This window comes from Saimiri boliviensis, chromosome 12, assembly GCF_048565385.1.
Source record: "Saimiri boliviensis isolate mSaiBol1 chromosome 12, mSaiBol1.pri, whole genome shotgun sequence".
Taxonomy (NCBI): Eukaryota; Metazoa; Chordata; class Mammalia; order Primates; family Cebidae; genus Saimiri; species Saimiri boliviensis.
Window position 1 is genome coordinate 82929676 of NC_133460.1, and position 26610 is coordinate 82956285.

General features: G+C 53.9%; 1 protein-coding gene across 1 annotated transcript; it reads right to left on the reverse strand.

The window, feature by feature from the left end:
* Positions 1–25: 25 nt before the first annotated feature.
* LOXL4 (lysyl oxidase like 4) lies at positions 26–19219 on the reverse strand. Its single transcript, XM_003922320.3, has 15 exons — positions 19124–19219; positions 14917–15231; positions 14207–14385; positions 13102–13307; positions 11582–11620; positions 11201–11420; positions 10270–10453; positions 9980–10134; positions 9110–9277; positions 7865–8027; positions 5852–6095; positions 4668–4783; positions 3871–4007; positions 3376–3487; positions 26–1321 (listed from the first exon to the last, which is right to left on the reverse strand). The coding sequence occupies exons 2-15, from the start codon at positions 15197–15199 to the stop codon at positions 1251–1253; spliced, it is 2277 nt and encodes a 758-aa protein (XP_003922369.1). The 5' UTR covers positions 15200–15231; positions 19124–19219; the 3' UTR covers positions 26–1250.
* Between the last annotated feature and the right edge of the window lie 7391 nt (positions 19220–26610).

A 26610-nucleotide genomic window follows, 5' to 3' on the forward strand; every position in this document is an offset into this window, starting at 1 on the left:
ATACATAATCACAGCTGGTCTGGTCTTTGTAGCAGTCCGTAATGAGCAACATTTATTGGCATTAGGGTGTTAGTCCTGTAAGGATCATCACCTAAGTGTGTCTCAGTGGAGAAAAGATCAAGAATCATGTCAAGAAGACCATGGGGTTTTATTCTCCTTGAGCGAGAACAAGTCACAGCCCCATCAGACAGGCATGGTGGCCTTTCCCAGGTTCCGTCCTTAACTAAATTGACTATTCCCCCTTCTGATTTCTCCATGGTCTTCTGGCTCCTCGCTCTGCCAAATTTGTCTTCATACCTCTATAGGGACGAGTGGCTTGTTTGACTGATGTTCTTTCCATGGCAAAAATTTATTGGATGCAAAGTTCACTTTAGACACTTGGTTGAGACTGGAAGCTTAGACCAATCCTGAGATACATGTGATCCTGAGAGAGATCAGACTGCCTGCCAGGTAAATGTTGCATATTTTTCCTTAGCAGAGGCCCTGGCAAAGGCTGGGGTGCATGTTACCTCAGCAGTCTTTCTGCTTGGCTTACTCTTGCTGCTCTGTAGGAAGGCCCTATCTGGCCATTTCCGTGAAACTTGCCCCTTCTCAAGCACTCAGTAACTGGTGGTGTTGGCCCATCAGGCAATAAGGGGATGCCCAAGGTCTGCACTTCTAAGGATAGCAGAAGCACCCGTGTGTGTGGTTGGATAAAGGTAAGGACACTAAAACAGACTGTTAGCAGAGTGTGAGAGGTGAGTTCTAAGTAACAACAGATGAAGAAAGGATTGGATCCACCAGCTTCTCTGCCAGTTGTGATTTTGATACAAGTTGTGTTGCTTTGAGCTCCCAGTAGAGAGCTAACACCACCAGCTATGTATTTTGGTCCTCTGTTCTATACTCCTCCAAGACATCTGCAAAGCACCACTTAGATGGGGCCATAGTCTGTCCCTAAGGAACTGAGAGCTCCAGGATCTCTGTGGTAAGGTTCAGGGTTGACTGCGTGTCCTTACAGAAGAGCTCAGCTGAGCAAAGCCTGGAGGCGATGTTCCATAGGCCACAGGCCCTTAGGGGACAGGTCCAGAGCCATCCTGAGGGAGCAGTACCATCTGGATTGGTGATCTTGCCATCAAGGCTTCCTGAGCAGGTTCTTTGTGCCCCTTGGCACTGGCCCTTTTCCTCTGAGTTGGGACTCTGTGAAGGGCATGGCTCCAGTAAGCTGAGGTATCTGGTGTATCGGCAGCAGGTAGGAGTGCGCGGTGATGGCTTCAGATGAGGTTGTTCCTGAGACGCTGTTCCTGCTCCAGGGAAAGGTCCGCATTGGCTGGGTATGAATTCCCTGTAGGCCAAAGGAAAGCAGGTAAATAGCCAGTGTTACCACAATCTCATCCCTTCCCTAACAACTTCACATAGATCCACTCTGCCCAGCTCATCCTTTATCTCAAGTCAGTCATGTCATGGGCACAGTCATTCTATAGAAATAGGCCTGGGACAGATGCCTGATTTCAGGGACATCGGGAAGAACAGACTATTGAATGGAAAGGGTTATGCTGGTTATTCTCCTGTGCCCTCTCCCCCATTCTCTGCCCTTTTTTTTTTTCTCTCTGTGCCCTGGGAAGCTAACCCCTGGCGATCACATCACTCTGGCTCCTTTGTCCTCTGTTTTTGGTTGAGTTGGGTCAATGGAAAGCAACAGCAGAAGGTCAGAGGGTGGAAGGAGAGAGGCCGGATATTCCTTCCCCTACTCTGGCCCCGTGGTTCTAACAGTGATGGTCTATGATTCTGCTCCAGCTAGGTTCACCCTCCTTCATGTCTCTGGCTCGCACCTGGCTGCAAAATGGCCCTTGCCCTGCTTCAAACCCAAAGCAGGTAACGGTTTTCTACTTTCTTTATCCTTGATGTCTCAACACCACTTGTTTCCTTTTAAATAGTCCTTTCATTAAATAACCTCAGACTCTCACCAAGTGTGCCTTCTGTTTTCTGCAGGGACCCTGTTGGGTCTCTGACTGGCAAGAGGACCAGCAGGACTGTATTGTTTCTTGCCCCTGTCACTGTCTGGGAACCCTTGCAGCCTGGTTCCAGCATTATGGAGGATCTGCTGTCTCCATGTGCATAGCCTTGGATTCCAGACTCAGTATCCCTGTTTCATTTAAATGGCAGCACAATCTACTCAGCCACACGAATTCAAAACCTTAGACTGTTCTTCCTCTTCTCACTGTTGTCCATCTGTTGCCACAGTTATTTTTTGAAAACCTAAATGATCTTTTGCTGCTTTGACTGAAATTCGTCAATAGTTCCCAGAAACCCACAGGATAAAGTCCATTCTCTTAGAACTATCATAACCCTCCCTGCAACGAGGTTTAGTAGGTTTGATATATACGGCCCCATTTTACAAAACAGAAAACTCAGGTCCTGATACCCTCACTGTCCTCCAGGTAGAAAGTGGCACTGGATTCGGGACCCAGTGACGCCTTCTGAAGCCCAGTCCTCTGTTCTTTCTCCTCCCGTCTTTGACTTTGGCCTCGCCTTCAAAACTCAGCTCAACTACCACTTCTGTGAAGCTTGTGCTAGCCCCCAACTGGTTGCTTTCTGTCCGTGCTTGCTCGGCATTCAGTCCACATGGTAGTAGTTCTGGAGCTATTTGCATGTGCGCATACCCGATCTCACACTTAGGTTCCCGGTGTCTAGGGGGCACAGTGTTCAACACAACAGTAAGCCTTAGTAAATGTTGGTTGACTGAATGAACAACTCTGCCCCATCCCACTGCACATAATGCAATTACGGGTGTGAATGTACATCTCAGCAAATACAGGCATTTTTTAGCCTTGAAGATTGAGGGAGGCTTTACTGACAAGTAGAACAGCCCCCCTTCTCTGCCCCTACTAGTTCATGATCCCACTAGTTTATGATCCTTCCTTTGACTGACACTAGCAATCCTGTAAGTGGCCCGGTTTTCCATGGTGCCCTTCTTGCAAGCAGTGATCACAGCTAGAGACCTCAGCACAGAGCGAGGGGACTTCTAGTTTTGCCTGTGGGGACTTCTATATGAAAGAGAAAGGAAAAACAATGAACTGGAAGAGAAAAATCCTGGCATGGCTTGAGGTGACAGGAAAGATTCTAGGACAGATTGGAAACTGAGTTTACAAGCACCACAGCCTTAGGTGCAAATAGGGATATAGAGGATGTAGTTACGGGGTGAAGCCAATGATCTGACCAGTTCTAGAAGTCTGCCTTGTAAGATGTCAGAGGAAATGCATCTGTGTTCCATCCCTAGCCTTTTACACACCACACACATAAAAGTCACACACTGGGGTGTGGGAGCAGAGGGTACATTGACAGTCTCCCAGCTCCCTGAGCCTACACATGGCTGATGCCACAGTGGCTCGGAGTTACCTGTGTGGCAGTTGTGCAGCCAGACCCGGTGCCCATCATATTTGCAGCGGCACTGCATCATATTGTTGGAGAAGTCTGACTCTGCCACCTCATAGTGGGGGTTCACAGTCACCTGGAGTGAAAGAGGAACAACTGAAAATGCGTGGTTTGGTTTCTGAGTGACTATGGCTGTGATAATCCCTTACACGTGTTTCTGTTTGCTTCATTAATTCTTACAATTACCCAGGAGGTAGGCACTGGCGTCCCCATTTTACAGATAGGGACTGAGAAGTCCCAGCTGAAACTGATTTATCCAGTGTTCTCTGACTCAGGACTCAAACCCAGGTTCTTTGGATCCTGCTTGAGTGTTACTTCCCTAATAGCACAGTTCCTTCAAGTGACAGGCCTGTCGGAAACCCTGTATGGGAAACACTCTCCCTTCGTTTGCCCTCAGGGAAAGTTTTGGAACATCTGGAAGAAATTGGGCTCTGTGGGGGAATCCCCCAGCCTCCTTACCTGGAAGATATAGTTCCCGGGGCCCACGTCTGTGATATCCACCCATTGGCAATCAATGTCATGCCGGTAGGTGTCCCAGCAGCCTACAGTCACTCCCTGTTCCCCAAAGTTGGCACACGCGTAGCGCCGCTGCAGTCCTGTAAGGAAGGGGGCAGTTTTTGAGGCAGGACCAAGCACTCCTCTAAGTCTTTATTTGCGTTACCAGTTCAGTGTCGTCATGCCCAGTTCACAGATTAAGGACCTGAGGTTCAGTTAAATAACTTGGCTGAGCATCAGAGCTAGAATCCTGCCATGAATCCAGCACCAGAGCAAACCACATTTGTGACAAAGATACTAGTTTGACTTCTCCAGTGCAAATCCTTGTTGAACTAGGAACTGTAGTTGGAAGATTCCAACCCTCCTGTGCTAGTTTGTGTATCCACATACCCATCCCTCCAACCCGCTGAAGACCCAGTGTTTACTATGCAGTTCGTAACGGTTAGGGGCTGCAGGTATGCAGACAGGAATTAGACAATGCTTGCCCTTGGAGAGCTCAGCAGAGATAGGACAGGTCTGCAACTCTTCTCCAAGACAGGAAGTGCTGAGTGTTTTTAAAGAGGAACGCTGTGGGGGAGGTGGGGGGAGTCAGAGGAAGTAAAAATCTCCTGCGTAAGAAATTGCCTCGAATGCTGACTTTTCAAGCCAGGGTCTCCAGGTGCCTTGGGCCGCTGAACAGGGCAGAGAGGAGCCTGATCCCACAGGGGCTGAAGAACACAGTAAGAGGAGATGCTGATAGGTGCTGACAGGAAACCACATACCTGTGGGGCAGCTTGTGTCCTCCAGGCAGAAGCTGGCCTTGTGCCCCTCAGCCACCTTGGAACCATTGAGAGTGAGGAGGTCATAGTGGGTGAAGACCTCAATGCTGTGGTAATGCCTGCAGAAGGGGTACAGCTGTCATTGCAGCAGCAACAGGAGAGGGTCCTCTCTGGAGGGGCTGGTAGGGAAGACAGGCACTAGGGCCCCATCATTACCCTGAGAGGAAAGTTGTAATCGTAGGGCAGTACCCTTCTCCCTCCCAAACCCGAGATGAGTGTGACCCACAGCCTACTTTGCTGGCATTCCTGCCAGGCAGCAAGCACAGCTGCCCTGGTCACCTCGTGTCTCAACCCAGGCGAGAAGCAGAAGCCCTGCTGTGGTCGCCTCCAGGAGGCTGGTGCCTGACAGCAAGGCCTGAACTGGAGGGGGAAGCAGGGGTGGGGGCACCAGGCCTATGAGCAGCCTAGCAGCGGAGCTGCTGGGAAGAGGGGCTTCCTGGGCTCCCTGTCAGCCTGGGACCAAGTTGCTACCATTGTTTCCAGTCCGGTTATAATGACAGCTCTGTTCATGCTACAGGGAAAGGTGCTTATTATCTCAGGCGAGACCAAGTCCCAAAGTCATTGCACATTCCTCTCAGCTTTCCCCACCCATGGCTGTGTTCTGACGAAGAAAAAAATTCTGCCTTTGTCACAGGCATTGTCTCTCCTTCTCTCTGGTCTGGAAGCTCCTGATAGGAAAGAATGCTCATTGTTCCTTTTTTAGTACCAGTCTGTTGATGCTATTCTTTGAGGGCCTTGCCTTGCTGCTGAAGGGACCAGCGAGCTTTTCCTGCAGAGCCAGCACCCTGGATGGGATGTCTATTTTGGGCCTCCACGTTTCTGGAAGTCCCTACTTTACCTGGCTTCTGAAGACAAGGCTTATGTATGATCCAACATCGGAAAAGTGTCAGATACCATTCTAACAGAACAACTCTGCTGGCGGTCACGCCTCTATGGGACGTTGCTGTGGGAAACAGACCCCACGAGCTCCATTGACATAGTGAACGCCTCCTGCAGGCAAAGCCAGCAAGGAGAGGGCACACCCTTCCTAGGAACGCTTGCCTGTGGCCAGGGAAGGGCCACACTGTTCCCTAGACCCTGCTTTTTGTTCTTAACTCTCCAGTGCCAAGGCATGGGCAGGCTCTAACCTGTGGCACTGGTGCCAAACCCAACTCTCACGTCCGGCCTTTGGACGAAAGTCAGTCCGGCCCAGGTTGTAGATCTGTGTGGAGAAGCGCAATAGGCGCCGGTATCCATAGGGCCAGTCCATGTGGTCCGCAGACTTAGAGAGGCAGTTCTCTTCGTGGGCACAATACAGCTGGCTGAGCGGGCGGTCCTCCAAGTAGGCTGTCTCCTGCACGAGCTGGGCGTTCATCACCAGGTCTGGAGCACCTGGGGCAGCAGAGGGCATGGCAGTGACTCAAAGGGTAGCAAGGCAGCCAGGCTTAGTCTCCAGCATGGAGGGCAGGCTTGCCCCCAGATTAAACCCTCCGGGAGGACCCCACAAAAGAAGGGCAGCTTAAGAGTCAGGAGATCTGAGTTCTAACAACAATTAAAGGAAGTGTATCACCTAAACCTCGGAGGCAGTTTCAGTGTCATGGTTTTGGAGCCAGACCACCTGGGTTCATTCTTGGCTTACTTTCTGACCGTAATTCACTGGCTCTCTAACTGCTTACCCTTTTTGTCTGTCATTTTCGTCATGTGTAAGCTGAAGATAATGGTGATATTAATGTGATGACACCTGTAACATGCTTAGACCATCATCTGGCCCACAGTAAACAGGTGGTGGAAGTAAGCTAGGATTTCTTATGTAAAATGCTTTTAAGCCTGTAAAGTACGTTTATGTAGCTTAGCTCATACAATCCTTTCAGAAAGCTCTGCTGATATCTAAATTGGATACTTTGCCTGTACTGTCATTAAAAATCACTATCACTAAAGTAGTTCTGGGCGGAAGCAAGGCCCTGTCACACTGCTGACCACAGCATGCATGCCACCTGGGCCAGCTGGCCGCAGCTTGCCTCGGCCTTAGCCACCTGCACCTGGCAGTTGACCATGTGGGGTCCTGTGGTGTATATTGGAGAGAGCCAGGAAGTGCCCACTGACAAACCTGACAAACCTAGAGTTTCTTAAGAAGGCAAGCTTTCAGAGAATGAGAAGAGAGAGTAAAGGAAAGAAAGAAATGTGAAAAGAAGAGAGGAAAAACAGGTGGCGACAGAGGCTGCAGGTTGGCTGGCTGTGCCTAGCGGTCAGGAAGCCTCAAATGTGTTCAAGAAGACAGCTGCCACTGTAGGCAGTGGGGCAGGGAAGGGTACGAGGTTCCCAGGAAGAGGAGTTGAGTGGGGAGCAGGGAGGCCTTGGTGCTGGGGAGGTCCACTCTGATGCCCCACCTCTGCAGGGGAGGGATCTGATGGATGGGCCCAATGTGGAGGGTGCCCTGGACAGAGAGGAAGCCAAGAGCTCACTGACAAAGGTTAAGGATGTCTTGGTGTTGAAATTTGGCCAAGAAGAAGGTCAAGTGGCCACTTGGGTTGATGCTGTCTGTAGCCTTTGGACTGGATATAGTCCATCTTGGCACCGACCTGGTTGGGAGATGTGAAACAGAGATGCTGCTGCCCTAAGAATCTGGGTTTGTGGGGCAGAGCACTGCCACAAGTGGCCTTGTCCCAAAGCCTTTTGGGTAAACCCCTCAGCTCAGGAGGAGAACACACAGCTGGGCCTTGGCCCCGGGTGTGTTCCCATTTGTATGTGCTCTGCAACAGCCTTCAAACTGCTTTTCTGAATACACACCACATAAGAAACACATTTTATGCTGTAACCCAGTACACACATAGTTCCAGGAAGAATCGGCCCTTACTGTTTTCTGTCCTGCTTCATTTTTTTGAAACTGTTGGTCATAACCCCGAAGTTGAAAAATGTTGTTCTATGTCCTGTGCTTTCACACGTTCTCAGTGTTCTTTCTCACAGTAACTCCATGAGGTGGGCAGGGTCTGGATCCTGATGTGACGGGTGATTTGGCCACCCAGCTGGGAAATGGCAGAGCTGGGACTTCCATTCCCCCATGCTGGTTGCTGGCCATGGAGCTGGGACCCGCATGCAGGGCCCTCCCTGAGGGGGAGCACAGACCTACCCGTCCCCAGCCCTGTGAGCCCTCCATCACTCACTGTCCATGCAGGAGACTCCAGCCAAGAAGCGCCCACCGCCGTGGGAGCAGTGCACTGGCCCGTGCCTCTGGCACTGCTGCAGGGCCAGCTCTGTGCCTGAGCAGCGCACCCCGCTCATCACCACCTCTTGGGCTCTCTGCATCCCCGTCCAGTACCAGGTTTCCTAAGAAAACAGCATCACCCAGTCAGCATGCCTTTCGAGTCACCTCCTGACTCCCATCTGAGGTGTGGCCCCAGTCATTCCACCCCGACCAGGTTATGTCCAGTGTAAGCCGGAAAATGTTTAGTGATGAGAACGCATATTCCCTGGGGCATTCCATGGCACATCTGGACCCTTCTGATACTAGAAATACCTTCCACATATGGAGGTAAAAATCCACTAGCTGTGGCTGCCACTACTGGCCCTACACCCCTCCCTCTTCCAGATGGCAGCCTCTGCTCTGAAGAGGAGGGTCCTGTTCCCCGCCCCTCTGCCCGGGTGCTGTGCTCCCATTTCCCCAGCGCTCCTCAAGCAGCCCAGATTGTCACTTGTGTTCAGTGGTGAGCCCATCCGTGTTGCACAGCAGCCAGTCTGGGTGCAGTCACGGAGGTTTCTCTGTCGTCACACCCACGTTCTCTTGATTTTGTTTTCTTGATATCATTTACATCTGTCCACTTACTTCCCCTGGGCTGCCTGGTCCAGTCCACACTTCTCACCTGGGCTGCTACAACAGCCTCCGGAGTATGTTTCCCTCCATTCATGTTAGTCTCCACCCAACCGTTTTCCAAACAGCAAAGGAAGAAATCTTTCAAAAATGTGGACTGCAGGGTTTGAGTGACTTTGCCCCTGCCTGCTCTGCCTTCACGCTTGACAGCACTCTCTTTTGATAGCCACACTACAACCCCTGGCTCTGATTTCCTCAGTGAAGTCAAGCTTTCTCTGGCCACAGGACATTTGCATACACTGTTTATTCCTCCTCCACCTTGTCTGACTGGCTTCTGCTCATCTTTCCTGCGGACACAGCAATGTCCCTCATTGACCCTCACTAATGACTGCCTCCTTCACTTGACTGGATGCTCTGAGGCAAGGGCTGTGTCTTCTTGTTTAACACGCTGTTCCCAACACCCAGGATCGTGTCAGCTCATAGTTTCACTCAGTAATGAATTGCCGAATGGGTAAAGAGGCAGCCCCTTTAGCACAGGAAGTTTTGGGTCCCAGTCCAGGAGGGTAAGAGGTCATAGGGAAGAAACAAGACAGGGACCTACCTTGTGGGCATGAATGGCAAAACCCAGGCCAAGCTGTCGGCAGGCCACCATGGCTTCGGTGAGCCCCCAGTTTTCACTGCACACGGTCCCCCAGCGAGGGACCCCGTTCACCTCCACCTGCACCTCCAACAGCCCCTCCTCGGGCATGCGCCCACCAGCCAAGCGCACCTGCAATGGCGAGGGGTGTGTGGGGAGTGGGGCAGCCTTGCAGGGAAGAGCTTGGGGCTGCGAGCCGGGAGAGCCGCCCAGGACAGCTCACTGCGTTGCCCTGGACAGACCGCCCCCTCTCTGAAGGTGGTCTTTCTGCACTGGTCTTTCTCTGGAAGGTGAGGACAGTGTCACAGGTAGTCTCTCATGTCACTGCCTGCTGGAGAAATCTGACTCAAAGTGCCTGGACTGGGGGCTTCTCCTGCTCTGGCGCTTGCCCTCCACCGTTAACGACAACTGGCAATTGCAAAGGGCTTCCGTGTCCCTCGCCTCGTTCACAGTGACCCCGAGAGCGTGAACCCCGCTTTACGGTGAGTGGCCCCAGCGACTTGCTCACAGTCCACGTTAGCACTGACACTTGCACCCGACCATTCCACTCAGCCTCCCTTGTGCTGGCAGCCCTGCAGCCGTCTCTCCCAGGCACCTTTCCCAGCATCACAGGGGACTCGAGGGGTATGGGAGAACACCACCTGCAGAGTCCCTGTGACCTCTGACGTTTGGAGGGGCTGCAGCCAGGCTGGCCCTAAGGGAAGGTAGACCGGTGCCCAAAGCAGAGGCGCTGATTGCTTCTCCCGGACCTCTCCCGCTAGCTCCATGTGGTGTCCTGGGAGCTGCCCAGGGCTTCCCAGCCCCCAGCCGGAGGCCATGCTCAGACACACTCACCTGGTTCTGGAAGCCCATGTTAGGGACATTGCACCTGACAGCAGCATCATTCTCATGTTGACAGCCATTCTGGGCCCCTTCCAGGGCCACGCAGTCACTCAGGGTCCGCTCATATCCCCTGCAGCGCACCTCGCTCAGGTGGATGGGCCCTAGCCCTAGATAGGGAGAGAGGTGGTGTGTGCAAGGCTCCCTCTCCACACCCCTGTACTGGTGGCTTCCCCTCCACCTTCAAGACATGGACCAGTGGCATATCCAGGCCTTCTCACCCCTCCGCAGGCCGCCTCACTCACCTTGGCCCAGCCGGGCCCCGAAGAGGGCCTCACGAGCAGAGCCAAAGCCAAGCTGACGGCACACGACGCTGGCAGAGATGAGGTTCCACCTGTGGTCACAGACTGTGCCCCACTGGCGGTTCACGAGCACTTCCACCCGGCCCTCGCCCAGCCGGGCCCCGGAGCGCAGGCGCACCCTCAGCTCCTGCCAGGGAAATCTGCGTCAGGGAGGGCTGCCAGAGGGGGCTCCTTCAAGCTCCACGGCATTGACCAGGGCCAAGGGTGGGGAGTTCCAGGCCTGCCTCTGACTTCCCATAGCTGTCACTTTGAATAAGTTGTTTTTCTTCACCTCCATTTCTTCAATGACCACTCACCACCACAGCCTCATCAAGGAGGCCATCTCAGTGCGGCGCTGAGCTGACTGCGCCACCTCGCGAGGCCATCTCAGTGCGGCGCTGAGCTGACTGCGCCACCTCGCGAGGCCATCTCAGTGCGGCGCTGAGCTGACTGCGCCACCTCGCGAGGCCATCTCAGTGCGGCGCTGAGCTGACTGCGCCACCTCGCGAGGCCATCTCAGTGCGGCGCTGAGCTGACTGCGCCACCTCGCGAGGCCATCTCAGTGCGGCGCTGAGCTGACTGTACCACCTCACGAGCACTTGCTCATCAAAGGACCAGGCTTAGGTTCAGTACTGGCCCTCAGTAGAATGTAGTTGGGATTTAATTACTATTTTTATGGTCGCCTTCTATTCAAGGCGGTGATGTCAGTTTCCATTTATGGTAGGGCTATAAATGATCCCTTTTAATACATTCCAAGGTTCTACAGTTCTGTGATTCACTCTCCTCCTCCCAGTCTGATTCCTCTCTCCTTCATGTCCTGGACCTTCCCCCAGCCCCCTCCACGCAGGGTCCCACCTGTGCCTCCAGGCTGGGGTGCAGGGCCCCTGGGGCTCACCTCTGCCTGGTACCCTTTGCGCTGTGGCTTTGCCTTTTGTGGGCGGAAGTGAGGCCCTGCCACACAGCTGACCACAGCGTGCATGCCACCTGGGCAGGCTGGCTGCAGCTTGCCCCGAGCTGGAGCCACCTGCACCTGGCAGTTGGCTATGTGGGGCTCTGTCCCCAGGCAGGTGACCTGGTGGATCCAGAAGGAGTTCTTATTCGTCAGGCTCTTCAGCCTAGAGGACAGGGAGACTGAGGGTGGAGGAGGGGCTGAAGGAAGAGCTTCAGGACTAAGGGAGGCCAAGGTGGAGGCGAGGGAAGGGGAGGGGATGGGAGGGGAAGGAGGCCCTTCATGCCACACCCCTTTGCCTCCTCCCCCTAGGGTGCTGCTCCTCACCTAGACTTTGGGTCCCTCATCTTCAGATCCCAGAGTTTCCTGTTATGGGAGAAAACAGGAGGTGGAAGGGGCATGGAAGTCCCACCCCCTGTCACCTGGTTCCTCATAGTTGTCCTTTAGTTTGCACAGGACTTTCCAGTTTGTAAACTTGTTCACAAATCTTATTTCAATGCTGAGCTTCACCGCAGCCCTGATGGGGTGGCCATCTCACAAATAATAATTTTACAAGGAAGGTAACCAAGGTCCCTCACCCAGTCCTACAGTGGGGACAGGCGGCTCAGGCTTGCCCTCTCCCAAGTCCAGAGGAAGGGGAGCATTTAGGGAGTGCCCAAGAGAAGAGGCCCTGGGGACAGGTGGGAGGCGAAGGCTTTGCTGGCGGGGGTGGCCCACCCAGAGACACCCAGGCTATCATCAGCCCTGCCCTCTTCATGGGTGGCAGGTGAGTCAGCGAGACCCAGGTGTGCAATTACCAGGCAGGGGGAGTCAGGCCACATCCCAAGATCCCCAAGGATGCAGCCGCGGTCTGACCACCCCCATTTCCTCAGGACGGGGATCCTCTAAGTCAGACCCAAGGACACTGCAACGAGGGCCTTCTAACCCCTAAGGGAAGCAGGATCAAAACTGATGGGGTGGACGAGGCAGATGACTCAGACGTCCTGCAGATTTCTCCCTTGATGAGAAGCACACAAGTCTTCCCCGACACGGATCTGGCAGAACTGTGACTGTGGCTGTCGTTTAGTTGCTGATGCAATCAGCTGTGACAGTTCAGCCACGGTTCCGACAGAATATTTTTACGTCTTCTCTCTCCAGGCCCCCCCACCCCATGCCTCACTTACATGCAACCCAGTCACAGCCTGGCTTGGATCAGAGCTGAGGATATTCAGGGGGGAAGAGCTGGGATGTTCACAGTGGAATGGAGGATGGAGTCCCAGAGGCCCTCCCCAGAGCCCCACCACCAGTCACTGGCTGAGCTGAGGCCAGAACAGTTTGCCTAAACTGTGTGGGTGTCGCTAAAAGTATTTGCAGGAAAGTCTAGTTTTTTAACCAGGGACACCTGGTTTTATGTTCAGTTGTTTTCACCGAGGGGGGGCCTTCTGTACCTAGTCAGTTCTGTTTGCATAATTCGAAAGTGCAGTGTTTATTTTCTGACTGTTTCTAGGTATTTCCCAGGATCCTGAAGGTCCTCCTCATTCACTTTCCTGTTTATTATTCCGAGGCGCCCATGAAGCAGGAAATCTGGGCACATTCCTCAGTAGGGCCTGTTTTCCCTCCCCCAGTCCCAACACCTGCTGGATGTCCTGCCACAGACACCACTGCCAGTCAGTCCCCGCTGAACTCTGCAAGGTTCCACGTGCCACACACATCACACACTCCCCTGTGTGCACGCTCACTTGCCCCTCACACGAGTCCACACTCAGGCTCATGTACATACCCTACATCGAGTGCACGCACAAGCACACACGCTCAGCCCCTGCCCACAACCCTGCCTCCGGTGGGCTCTATGCCAGCCGCCCTCCTACCTGTAGTAGTGGCTGTCGACAGGCACCTCGCTGGGGAAGCCCAGCATCCCACACACCACTCTGCTGTTGTTCATGGTCCAGCCCTGGTCACACGCTTGCCGCCAGTGGCCCTCATAGTTCACCTCCACGGCTCCCTCGGTCACAGGGCTATGCTTCTTGGCGCTGGCAAGGATGGGCTTGAGCCGCACCTCCTCCAGCCGCCGACCCTGCAGGGTGCACAGTCACCTTGGGGACCTTGGGACCCCTGCTCCTCCAGTTAGTTCGCTTCAGATCTTTGTGCAGGAAGACCAAGGCTTGGAGCTCTTAGAGACCATCCCACCCAGCCCCGTCATTGAGCAGGCCAGGAAACTGAGGCCCAGAGAGGGGGAGGCATAGGAAGTGCAAGGCAGAACCTCAGCTTGTCTAAGCCCTTTTCCTCGGTTCCTCAACTTTGTCAAACTGGAGAGAACTAGGCAGATCTGGCCCTCTCTGGGATCAGGATAGGAGCCCTTGGAATTTGGGAGGCTTTTGTTGGGCATGCAGGGGCCTTCTCCATGCCACCCTGGGAGAGCTGAGATGGGCACAGACCAGCTGCTTGTGGCCATGGCAGGATCCTTTGGCCCACAAGACCCCCAACCCTAGCCCTGGGATGACTCGGACCAGTATGGAGCCCCCATCACAACATGCTGCATTCAGTGGCCACAGCCGGCTGTGCTGAGGCTGGAGGCTGCCTGGCCGCAGAGCCCTGCCCTGCCTGCTCCTGTTGTTTGGCTTGGGCTGTTTTTAGCTCAGGGTTGTTTGTGCTGGGAAGAGGCAGCAATTGTTGCCAGGCCTCGCGGATGAGGGAGCCCCTTACCCTACTACTGTCTCCCTTATGGGAACAGCTTCTGTGTTTCCCAGGGAGTTCAGCTCTGGTCCTCTGGTCTTCTGGTCCTCTGGCCTGCCTCAGGCTGGGGCCCTCTCTCTATGCACCTGCTGCAGGCACACTCAGGGGTCGAGGCCCCGGGGAGGCTGCTCAGTGCAAGTCACCCCCTTTCCCCTTGCTTATTCTCCAGGCTTATCCTCTGTGAGGTTCTCTGTCCTCTGACCCTGCCCTTGGCTCAGACCAGGGCCTGAACAGCCTCACCTGGGGCCCAAGGGCATTGGAGACAGTTTCAGAAACGTAGCCACGATGGCGCCGGGGGTGGCATATCACCCCTACGTCTTCTGAGTGACTGCAGTCATTGACACCCCAGCCATTAGACTCGCACTGGTCCAAGGAGCTCTCCGTGCCCACACAGCGCACATTGTCCAGCCAGATGGGTCCTGTGGAGTGAGGGTAATTCTCAACGATGGCACAGAGAGGCAGGTCACAGGCTCTGCCTCCTGCATGCGACACCACACTTATCAAGTCACCTCTTCCAAACCCTGGGAGAAAGTGGCAGGGAGGAGGAAGGTTGGGTCTCCTGGGGAATTAGTATCTATAACCCTGCCTGCGACCTCCTTTGGGCACTGGGTCTTACAGAATCTATTTTTGGAAAATACCAGGTAGCTGTAGGCATCAGACCCACCTGTTTGCCCATTTTTTCATTCAACATTCTCTAAGCACTAACTGTGTGCCAATTGCTATGTTTAAGGAACTTAGAGTTTCGTGGTGGTGACAGTGGTGGCCTCATTACAAGAGAAAATGGGAGAATGGGAGCAGGGGCCATATGCAGCTGGGACATTCAGGAAATGCCTTGTGGAGGAGGTCACATGAGCAGGGTATTAAAGGATGGGTGGGCGTCAGTGAGCCCAGCCTGAGAGAAGACTGTTACCATCTCCTTGCCATCCCGCTGGGTGGCACCAGTCACTCACCCTTGCCTTGGCCATACTTGGCACTGTGGGCCCAGGTCACGGCAGCATCGAAGCCCAGCTGGCGGCAAGCCACTGTGGCCTCCTGGATAGCAAAGTTGTCGTCGCACACGGTGCCCCACTGGCCCTGGTGCAGCACCTCCAGGCGGCCCTCCTCTGGCCTGCTCTCTGGGCCCACCAGCCGGAGCTTGGTGGTGCCCAGTGACTGTGGCCTGCTGGGAGGGGGCTGGCCTAACAGCAGCAGCAGCAGGAACAGGGAGAGGGTGGCTGCTGGGGACCTCGCCATGGTGACTTCAAGGGCAGCTGAGGCCAAGATACCTGAGGAATGAGTGAACATGACGGTGATCACCACCTCTACCCAGACCTCAGGCCTCTTCAGCAATTTTGGCAGCTGCTGGCAAGACAAACGATAGAAGGCTCCCCCGTCAAATGTGTGCGTGTGCGTGTGCGTGTGTGTGTGTGCGCCTGTGTGTGCGCGCCCGTGTGTGTGCGTGTGTGTGCATGCGTGTGTGTGCGCGCAAATGTGTGCATGAACACATAGTGGCAATTGAGTCTGGGTCAGGTTAGCCGATTTGGTTCAAATCCCACCACTTACTCGCCATGTGACCTTGAGGAAGTTTAAGCTTAACCTCACTGAGTCTCAGTCTCCTCATCTGTAAAATGAGGATAGTAATCTCCATCTCACAGTGTTGTTGAGGGTTAAATAAAACACTGTATGGAAAGTGCTTAGTAAAGTCCCAGTGCGTGGTGAGTACACAATCAACAGCAGCTTTTATATACCTAAGGTCTTATATGCAGGGAGACGAGGTGGTCCACCCTTTGAGTCATGCAGGATACTCCCAAGGTGCTTTCAGGTCAAGAATATCTACCCCAGGGGCACTTGGGCCACCACCTTTTGATGTTCTAGCGCCCTAATCAAATGTGTGAAATTCTGCCTTCACCCTAGAAGGCACCTGGAAGGCTGGAGCAGGAAGAGTTATTAGTGGCATCGAGGACTCTACTACTCATTGGCTGCGTGTCTTGGCGAGTCTCTTCAGCTCTCTAGGTCCTGACTCTTTATTTCTAAAGTGAGGAGATGGAACCATTTATCATCTGATCCCTCCTGCAGCTTAGATAGCCTATGAGAGCCTCTAGTCCATCTAGGTGTGTGATTCTTTCAGATTCAATACACATTTCTGGAATACTTGCTTCAGGCCGGTCATCAGGCCAGGTGCTGGGCCACAGAAATGAAGACACCAGACACCCTCCCTACCCTCATAAAGCTCAGGGAAGAAGAATTAGGGAAGGCTTTCAAAGAAGGGACACTTAACCTGAGCCTTACTGGACAAATAAGAGTTCTCCGGGGTGAGAAAAGGGGCCTTCAAGGTAGAGACGAGGATGAGCAAAGAGGGAAAGAGCTGACTTTGCGCAAGAGCAGGAAGCGCCCTTCTCTCACCCCAAGACTGCAGTGTGGGGGCTTGGAAGGGAAAGAGATGGGGGAACAGGCTGAGCCCACTGAGGAAGGGCCTTGTGTACCACACGGAGGGTTTGCCTCCATCCTGCAGGAAGTAAGGGGCCAGGGGAAGGTTTCAGGCAGTGAAGAGAGAGAAGGCCCTGACTGTCATCAGATGAGTTTTGGGTCCTTAGAGAGGGAAGGGGGCTGGGGCAGGTCCTCTCCCCTTCACTCATCAGCCTTGGTCCTGGGACCAGCAGGTAGAGAAGGGCATAGAGGAGAGAGTCAGCTGGTTAGGGCTGTCAGAGACCTCTGGAGCCACCAATGCTGAAGCTCCTCCACCCTGAGGCTCTGCTGCCGATGGGAGCTGAGGCCGACCTGGAACAGTGGATGGAGAGGGCAGGCTAAGAAAGCTGGTTCTGTTGAGCCCTGCCTCTTCCATGGCCATGGCTCCTCGGGGGATCATGCAGCTCATCTGCCTGAGCCGGGAGGGTCTCACAGGCCCCTGCCACTCCCACTTCCATGGATGGCCTCTGGCCCACTCCCTCTTAACGGCCTTGGCCAGCAGCGCTGGGTGGAGTGGGCTCCTAAAAGTGCACTAGACGAGTTCTGGGAATGAAGCTCCATGGGAGTGGGGATGTGTTGTGTCCCCAGTGCCCAAAATAGTGTCAAATGTTTAGGTGGCATTCATTCATATCTGTGGATGCATGGATGGGAGGTGGCAGCACAGGGCTTGAGAGCACAGGCTGGGTGTCAGACTGCCTGGGTTCAAATCCTGCCTCCACCAGTTCGTTTCTAGGTGATCTTGGGCAAGCGATTGAGTTTCTTGTTGCCTCAGTGTCTGTCTGTAATGTGGGGAGAATAATAGCAACTACCTCATAGGATCTTTATAAAGATTAAATGAAGAAACATTAAACCCTTAGAAGAGCAGCAGAAACATTAAACCCTTAGAAGGGCAAGCCTTCAGAAACAATGAACTATTATTATTACTATTTTGAGATGGATTTTTGCTCTTGTCACCTGGGCTGAAGTGCAATGGCACCATCTCAGCTTGCTGCAACCTCTGCCTCTTGGATTCAAGTGATTATCTTGCCTCAGCTTCTCAAGTAGCTGGGATTACAGGCATGCGCCAACATGCCCAGGTAATTTCTTTGAATTTTTAGTAGAGATGGGATTTCACCGTGTCGGTCAGGATGGTCTTGAACTCCTGACCTCAGGTGATTTGCCCGCCTTGGCCTCCCAAAGTGCTGGGATTACAGGCATGAACCACCATACCCAGCCAACAATGACTTATTATTAGCAGCTACTGAAACAGCTACAATAAAACCACTGGTCTCGATTGGTCCCATCGTCTTTCTGTACAAGAAAGAAATTGGAGGTCATGTCCGATCTCAGCTGCGAGCCCTTGGTACTCTTCTTTGCAGCCTTTTCTAGATTTGCCCCTTCTCCCTCCACCCACACTGAGCCCAGATGCTCCCCTCTCCATTCCCTGAGGCTGTGCAGGGGCCTTCCCATTGTCACCTCTGCTGTCTCCCTGACCCCTCCCATACTTCCTTTCCAGACTGAAACAGCTGTGCATCCTCCCTCAAAGAAGGAAGCAGCCTCTAAAGTGGTGGTTCCTTTTCCACGTGAAGGAGAAGGGGACAGGGGAGGAAAGGAAGGTGGAGGAGGAGGAGGAAGGGAGGGAAGGGAGGATAATCATCATACGTTTAAAAATACCCATTAAATACTTATCTCCATTTTACAGATGAGAAGGTCCAGGGAAGTCAAGTAACTTGCCCATCCAGGATTCAAACCCAGGCAGCCTGCTAGATGCCAGGCTCTCAAAACCCCCAAGAATGGATGTTGGAAGACGGGGAGGAGGAAAGGCAGGCAGGGAGCCGACTGAAATTCCACCCTGTTACTGGTGGATTTATGACCCGGGCCATGGTGTGAGGGCACCGGGCAGGGTGCTCTTCACTGAATACCACACAGATCCAAGACCCTGCCAGCTTGAGGCACAGAGGCACCTGCTCCAGGTGTACCAGGAGATGCTGGGACCTGGCCTGACCCGGCACAGGTAGGGCGGGCTGGAAGACAGCAAATGCCCAAGAGTATTCAAGAGAGAGCATGGGGGGGGGTGCCACCCTGAGGGTGCAGCAACTTGGGGATCGCGCCCCCCTTGTCTGCAGTTGGGAAGCTCTTCTCAGCAGCCTCCTCAGCCCTGTGGCCTCCCCGGGGTAACTGACTCTGTGACCTGAAGCAGTGCCAACAAATGGTCTCTGAGCTCTACCTGTCCAGGCAAGAAAGGTGGGGCTCGAAGTCTTCTGGCCCCCTTCCCTTCCGTGTTTCTGTCACACGCCGACCCCCCAGTATAATCAGATTTGGTCTGGATAGTTGGACAGCCCAGATCATCCCTGGCTCTTTGTCCCCCAAGTCTTAAGTGTGACATCTGAACCCGCCTTACCCCTTCCCTGTCTCCTCCCTGGGAGAAGGCAGAGCAGTGGTTACCCACGGCGTCTACACAAACAAGACACGCAGGCACCCCCGAGGCCTGGGCGCACCACCCAGGGCGGGCCTTGGGCCAAGCTCCCCAACGTGGCCACTTGTCCAGTTGGAAGCAGGTTGGTGAGCGACTGGAGGGCCGGGCTAAGGGTCCATGGGACCCCCAACTCCCCCCTAGGCCCAGCGTCCAGGAACCCTCAGAGGCCTGCAGACCCACAGAGACAGAAGGACAGACGGGACAGCAAGAGGCAGACGCAGGGCCAGAGGCCAGGGCCAGGCCAGGCGGGGGCTCACCAACTGGAGCGCGGACGGTCCGGGGCTGAGCGGTCGCCTTGGCGGAGCAGAGCTAACGGGCTCCCTCCCCGGGCGCCCTGGGGCCTTTTTATTCGCCTGCCGCCCGCTGCCCCCCAGCCCCCAGCTGACCGCGGAGGAGGCCCCGCAGGCCCCGCCCCGGGCGGGCCTGGAGTCCGCGGGCGCCCCGCCCGGCCTTCCGCGCGGCGCCCCCCGTCGGGACACGGGCCAGGGGGCGGGGGCGCCCTGCCGCAGCCGGCGGCCCGGGAAGTCCCGGGGGCGGGAGCCGCGGGGGCGGGGAAAGGGCGGCGCGGGGACCGCGGCGGCTTTTGCAGGGAGGGCCGCGGCGGCCACGGGAGTCCCTCTCCTAGGCGCAGTTTTTTCCCTTTTGCCAAACGAGATGATGACGCCCACCTAGAATCCCAGTCCGCGAGTCCCGGTGGGTGCCAGGGCCCCGGCACAGGGCCCTTCGCGCGGGCGCGCCAGGCTGTCACAGGGGCCGAACCGCACGAGCTCGGTTACTTAGGACAAGGTGGACGCCCTTTCGGGGAGCCCGGGGCTCAGTGCAGAGAGGTCGAGGTGGCGCCGTACAGTGGTGCTCTTCTGCAAGAACAGGCGGGTGCCCCGAGGTTTACGGAACACCGCCTCTGCGCCGGTGTGAAGCTCTGCTGCCCATTGTGCAGTTGGAAACACTGAGGCTCAGGTGACATAACTTGATTCTGCAGGCAATTAACAGGGAATGGGAGAATCCAACTCCTTCACGACGCCCCTTGCAGAGCTGACCGATGCAGTCCTGGCCCTTGTTGGGCTCAGAGGGCAGGATGTTAGTGCAGGGTGCAGGGACTGTGGAGTTAAATAATGTGGACACGGCTGACCGCGAGGATTCCCGTCAGCGGAACTGAGCACCCCAGTCCCAGCCCCAGTTTCTTTCCCCTAGACCTGGTCCTGCCCTGAGTCTCAATGGCCCCATCTGTAAAATGGGCAGAAGCTTCCAGCCTCCCGATCTCCTCCCTAGGCCCAGAGCTGCCCGGCCTGCTTCCCCTCTTGCCCCCACCTTGCCTGAATGTCTTTCCAAAGCTTCATTCACCCCACAAGCCTTTACTGATTTTCTCCTACATGCTAGACAGGATGCTGGAGTGCTAGACGCTGGGAGGGGGCCTTCCCGGTCTGGTGTGGGAGGCAGATGTGCAAATAAGCCCTGTTAGGTGAAGTGTGATAGAGCCAGGATGTAAAGATGGACCTCTTCGATCTTGGGTGACAGCCAGGTCAACCTGAACGTGCTGCCAGGGACCTGCCATCCACTCCTGGCCGCTCATGTCCAAGATGTCCCCCCAGTGCCCCTGCCCCACCCCAGCTGAGCCCAAAACATTCCCTGTGATGAATCAACAGGAAAGAATGCTCCCAGCCTCGGGTCAGTGGCAGCAGCCCAGCACCTCCCCCAGGGACAATGAGGCAGCTGTGGGCTTGGGTGCCAGGTATGCCTAAGCCCCCTCCTAGAACCTAGCCACCTCTCATGCTGAGCCAGGAGCAACACAGAGGGTTTGGAAACGTGGGCTCTGCCTGCTGCCAGTCACTCACCAGGCCTGGCTGCCCAGAACTAAAAATAACCCTGGAGCACAAGGGCTGGCAGAGGATAGGGACCAGGGAATGAATGGATGTTGCCCGGAAGTCCTTTAATTTGCATGACTCTGGGCAGAGGCCAAGGCTGGGGAGCACTGGAGGTGGGGATCTCTATGGTATGGGCTGTGACCCCCAACGTTGAGAAATGAGGGGCTCTGGTCCCAGCCTCAACCCATTGCGTACTAGCGGTAAGATTTCCTCGGCTGAGTTGTCCTCTCCTCATCCTTAAATGTGATTGCTGTAGGGGTCAGATGGGACCACTGGATTCATCTCCATCAGCTTTGATTTGATTGAGAACACCCTCTTCTTCCTGCCTGCCCGGTTGTGCTCACCTGGCCTCAGCCCGGTGCCTGTGACCCTCTCTGCACTCTTTTTACAATAGTCTGTGCCTGCCTTAACTCTGTCCCCTCTCCCAAGCTTCTTATTTATCTCTAAACCCAGATCCTGTCGCAGGGCTTGGCACATAGCAGGTACTCCAGAAGTGTTCACAGATTGAATAAATGGACGTAGTCGTGTGCGCCGGTTCCTGGTCCCCAAGGAGACACAGACGAGCCAGATGTGATTCCTGTCTTGTCCTCCAGGAATTTGCCGAATGGTGGGGGAGACAGAGCCACAATCAACCGTCAGGACAAGGCGTTGTTGCCATTATCATCATCGTGGCTGGCTGGGGTCAAAAGCCCATGGACAATGCTTTCCTTGCCTCCTGTTTACCAACAATGACACTGGGACACAGGGGTTAGGTGACTTGGCCAGTGTCACACACTCGTAATCTGCAGAGGGGAGCAAGTGGTCAATGACAGCAAAAGCACAGGGCTGCGTGGGTGCTGAGCAGGGAAGTCTGAGGGTTGAAGGCTTCCCGGAAGAAGTGCCTTGAAAGGGTGGATCTGATACCCTGGGTAGAGAAGTGGGAAAGTGAGGTGGTCGGGAATAACGCTCTGCCGTGCCGTGGAAGCCATGAAGCACCGTGCAGATGTCTGGAGTTATCACAGCTCCCCACATCCCTCAGCCAGTACCCAGGGACTTGGCTGTGTAAGCATCACCTCTCCCTGCCTCCACCTAGCATGAATCTCTTCCCCATCGGGTGCTTCTCAACCCTTCCTTCCTGCCTAAGTCAGAATCTATACTTCCCTCCCAAGTGGGAAGGCCAGAATCTCCTGCAGAAAATGGTGGCCTCCAGGATGCTCCTGGGTGAAGCTGGTAGTGAACCTGGGGTGAACCTGGTGGAGTGTCCAGTGCCCATGCCTGCTGGCAAACTTCCTTCTCAGCAGCCTTCAGGACCCAGTTCTAGCCTTTCCTCCTCTGTGACTCAGTATGGAGGAAACTACAGTTTTAAAACTGGGCAACCTGAGTTCCAGTTCTGCTTCTGAATTGTGTGGCCTCGAGTGAGACATTTCACGGAAGCTAAAGTACCGCCTCCTGCATCTGTTTGCCCTGCCGTGCATTCCTGCCCCCTCTGACATTCCGTGCGGTGGCAACAGCCCCCCAACTGCTCTCACTTTGCCCTGCATCTCACTGTTCCTGACGTCAGTCTTTCTGAAGAGGTTGTCTTGCTCTAGCTCAAGAATCACGAAGAATCACTACTGCCCACAGGAGAGGAGGAATCTCCCGTTGCCTCTACTCACTTCATTTTCCATATTCTACCTACCCTTCAGGCCTAACTCAGATCCCAACTCCTCCACAATTTCTCCCATGAAAACTGGCATGAATGCTCTCAAAGGAGAAGATGCTGGAAGTGTCACAGAGCCAAGCCTGGGTGCACACTCAAGGGGAAGGGCTAGAAGCGGGCTCCGCCTCCTGGGCAAAGAATTCCAAGAGCATGGGTTTGGAAATCGAGTGGAAGCCCATTGCTTTGTGCTGAGGGTATAATCGACAAGGGCCACAGTGATGCCCTCTAGAGCAGGAGGACCAGACCAGGGACCCTTGCTGGGGTCTAAGGGCACGTGGAAGTGGGATTGTGTGTATGTGTGTATGGGGCAACGGGGAGCATGTGACATGAAGGTGGGACTGTGGCTCAAAGGTGGGCTCTGGGGGAGAGTGAGGGGGACACCCAGTCACTCAGCCTCCTTAGGGTCACACATAATGCTCCGCGGCTGGAGGAGAGGAGAGGATGTCCCCAGTGCGGGCTGAGGGGCAAGGGGAGAGGAAGGCAGAGGCGTTTGGTCTGGGCTCAGGTCGAAGATGCTGGCAGGAAGAGGGTTGAGGAGGGAGCAGCCCAGCCAGGTTACCCTGAGAGAGCTATGGGCCACCTGAGCAAGGGTCTTAGCTTGGCAGGTTGGAGGGGCCGTGGCAGCCTTCTGAAAGGGTTGGAGTAGGGGTGGGATCTGGTTAGAGTCAGGCTCCAGGAACCTTAATCTTTCCGGGTACTGTCCTGAGTGGGCATTTAACGCTTCACAGTCATACCTTTCTGCAGGAGGCGTGGCAGGGGGACAGGCACTGATACAGGGGTTGGGGTGAGGGGACAGGGAGGAGTTTAATAAGCTATAAGCTGCTAAAAGGCAGAGAATAGGACTCAGATTCTCCACTTATGCCTCCAGGAATCCCGCACAAATGCCCTGAATTCCCAGAGATGTTTGGACTCTGTCAGATGAATTGATCAATGCGCGTTTCTTCCCCAGAGTCTGTTTCTGCCCCTCAGGAAGACACATGCTGTCATCCCATTTCTCATTTGTAACTCCTCGCCTGGGGAAGCTCGGTGTCCTGGCTCTCCTCCCCTCCCTCCTCCTCCTTTTCTTCCTCCTCCTCCTTCCTCCCCTCAGGACCGCTTCCTGGCCTGCTGCCTTCCCTGCCCTCGCTCCTTCCCTCCTCTACCCCCTCGCCACACACCCTCGCTAACTCTCCTCCAAGCACTCTCCAGTTCCCTTAAGAATATCTCCCCCTGCCAATTTCCCTCTTCCCCCTCCACCTGATGGCACCTGCAGACCCCCGCTTTCTCTGTCTGAGCAGCGGGACACAGGCACAGTACGTGGATATGCTTCTATTCTGGTAAATTAAAGTCATAAGTTCTGGGGGGAAATGAGGCAGAATGAAGACTCAGTGCCACAGCCACGCAGCCCCCGGGGTCCCTTCAGGAGGTCATGCAAGTCTGCACTGACCTTCTCATCTGCCGGTAATTGAACGCTTTTTTCCTCAAGCAATACCAGACAAGTTAAATTAAAAGACATTTCTTACTCTATGCTGTTTTCCTGGGTCCTTTAAAGCGACTGGTGTGGTAACTGTGTTGCATCTCCCGTGGCGGATGAGGTCCACAGGCCTTTGTGGGCTAGCCTGGGAACTTCGCAGGTTATAGTATTCTCTTTGCAGGAGAACAGTGTTCTTCCTAGCCCGGGGTTTTGCCTCTTCTCAGCCCCTTTGGGAAGATCACTGACAATTTGGGGACATAGCCAAAATGAATGCTAAGTGTTAGGCGCCACTCCCAACGCCAGATCCACTGTTTGTGAATTATGTCTGGAATTAATTGAGATATCCCATGAAAAATAATTTCAGGAACAGAGGTATTGATTAAAGAGAGGTACACGTGAACTTAACACAGATATCTTCAGTCTTGCATTATCTTAGTTTTTCTTTTCTTTCTTTCTTTTTTTTTTTGAGACGAAGTCTTGCTCTGTCGCCGAGGCTGTCGTGCAGTGATGTGATCTCGGCTCACTGCAACCTTCGCTTCCCTCGTTCAAGTGATTCTCCTGCCGCAGCCTCTTGAGTAGCTGGGATTACAGGTGTACGCCACTGTGTAGGGCTAATTTTTGTATTTGTAGTAGAGTCGGGGTTTCACCATGTTGGCCAGGCTGATCTCAAACTCCCGACCTCAAGTATTCCACCTGCCTCAACTTTCCAAAGTGCTGAGGTTACAAACATGAGCCACCATGCCTGGCCTGGTCTTGTATAATCTTGTATTTCAGTTCATTCATGTAGAGTTTTGTAAACATTTAAAAGACTTCTTTGTTAGGAATTGGTTTTATCTATCAGCTAGAATGTGTGATCATTCAAGACTGGGACTGACAGATTCCAAAGGGTTAATTTTCATGTAACCAGCTCATCTTCAGCTTCCAGGAACTGAGAAGGGACAGCAAGGAGCTGTCCTGGTGGGGAATTCCCTTAACCTGGCTTGGAGGGACAGAGAGACCGGGGACCTGCCACAGAGGTCAACGGAGATCCCTGGATCAAGCAGGACCTGAGTCAAGACCAGAGCCGGAGAGCCAGGAGTGAGCTGTAGAGACATTAGCATGAAAGGGTTATCAAAGACCAAGCCAGAAGTCAGGACCGAGCATGGAGAGGAGAAGGGCAGGCGCCACCAGAAACCAGGGGCGGAGTCTGATGAGCCTGTTCAGATGCCACCAGACAGAGCAGGAGGCAGGCCACCCCCACTTCTAGTCCAGTGGCTCTCAGAGTGTGGTCCTGGATTGGCAACGTCAGCATGCCCCAGGACTGTGTTGGAAATGCCAGTTCTCCAGCCCCACCACAAAGCCACTGAATCAGAAACCTGGGGGTGATGAGGCCAGCATCTGTGTTCTACTGTGTCCTCCAGATAATTCTAACACCTGCTGCCATTTGAGAACCTCTTCTCTAGACCACACGTTTGGACAGTGTTTGGTCTGACAGAGTCTGGAGCCCTGCGGGTACTGTTCTCCTTGGAGTCCCAGACCCATCTTGCAGGCAGGGGCCCTCTTGCATACTGAGGAGCCTCCACTGATGTCAGGATGAGTTTTGGGGAAGCACAGCCTTCTACATGCCAGTTATTTCCAAAGGGATTTCAACCTCTTCATGGTGGAGTGGGAGAGCCATGTCCTACTAGAGTTCTGTAAGGATCTCCCTGTCACCATCATTGTGGTGGTAGGAATTCCTTTTGTTGTCCTTAGGGGGCCCTGCCTGTGCTGGGTCAGGACAGGGAGGTCAGGCCAACATCTAGATTCTGACAGACTCTTCCTGCATGATGGGAATTTCCACATCTGTTCAATGCCACAAAAGTCAGTCCCACTGTGAACATCAGACTGAAGTCTGAGATATTCCTGGAAACCAGATGGCCAAAAGGTGTCATTGATGCCCAGCTCTGGGCAGGCAGAAGAGACCCTGGAGCTGTTACAAATGCCTTCTCCTTCTTGGAGTTGGTTCTGGCTTTCATAGTTCAGTGGATCCAGAGTTGCAGGAATCAGTCTTGGTCTTGAGCCATTCTGGATATATCTTTCTTCCTCATGGACCATTCTGAATACTTCTCTGTGGCCAAGAAAGAGTTAAAAAGCTGCAAGGTCGTTGATTTGTTTACAAAAAAAAAAAAAAAAAAAAAAACCTGCTCAGAAAGGACAAGAAAAGCTCCATTTCCTAGCCATTAACTGAAAACCACTTTTCTTAGGACAGCTTGACCTCTAAAGTGTCGACTGACCCATCCAGAAAAAAATGTAGATAAATGATGTCTCTTTTTAGCATTTCATACTAATAAACAAGGTGGGAGAGAAGGAATTTCACCAAGATATCAGCAGAAACATAACTTCGGAAGAGAAATAATTTCCTCTTCATTACCAATTAATGAGCACAAGCTTCTGCCCACCAGCACTCTGAATTGCTGTCACTGTGGTGAGGTGGTGTGATGGGAACTTGGGGTAACGCCTTAGGCCTCTGGCAAGGATTTGTATATCAGAGCTAATAGGTGAATGTGTCTCATTCAAGGTGGGTGTGGTTCTGTGCTAAGTCTTGGGCATGGAGCCCTTGTATTTGTACAGAAAGCACTTTGCTAGGCACTATGGGGACACCAGGAGGGAAAGACCCAGTTCCTGCCCTCGGTGTAAGCCATGGGTTATGTTCATATTGCTATATGAATTATATAAACCAGTGAAATCTATTTGTATAGATGAGATCATTAATTCACTTGTTCATTCAGCACA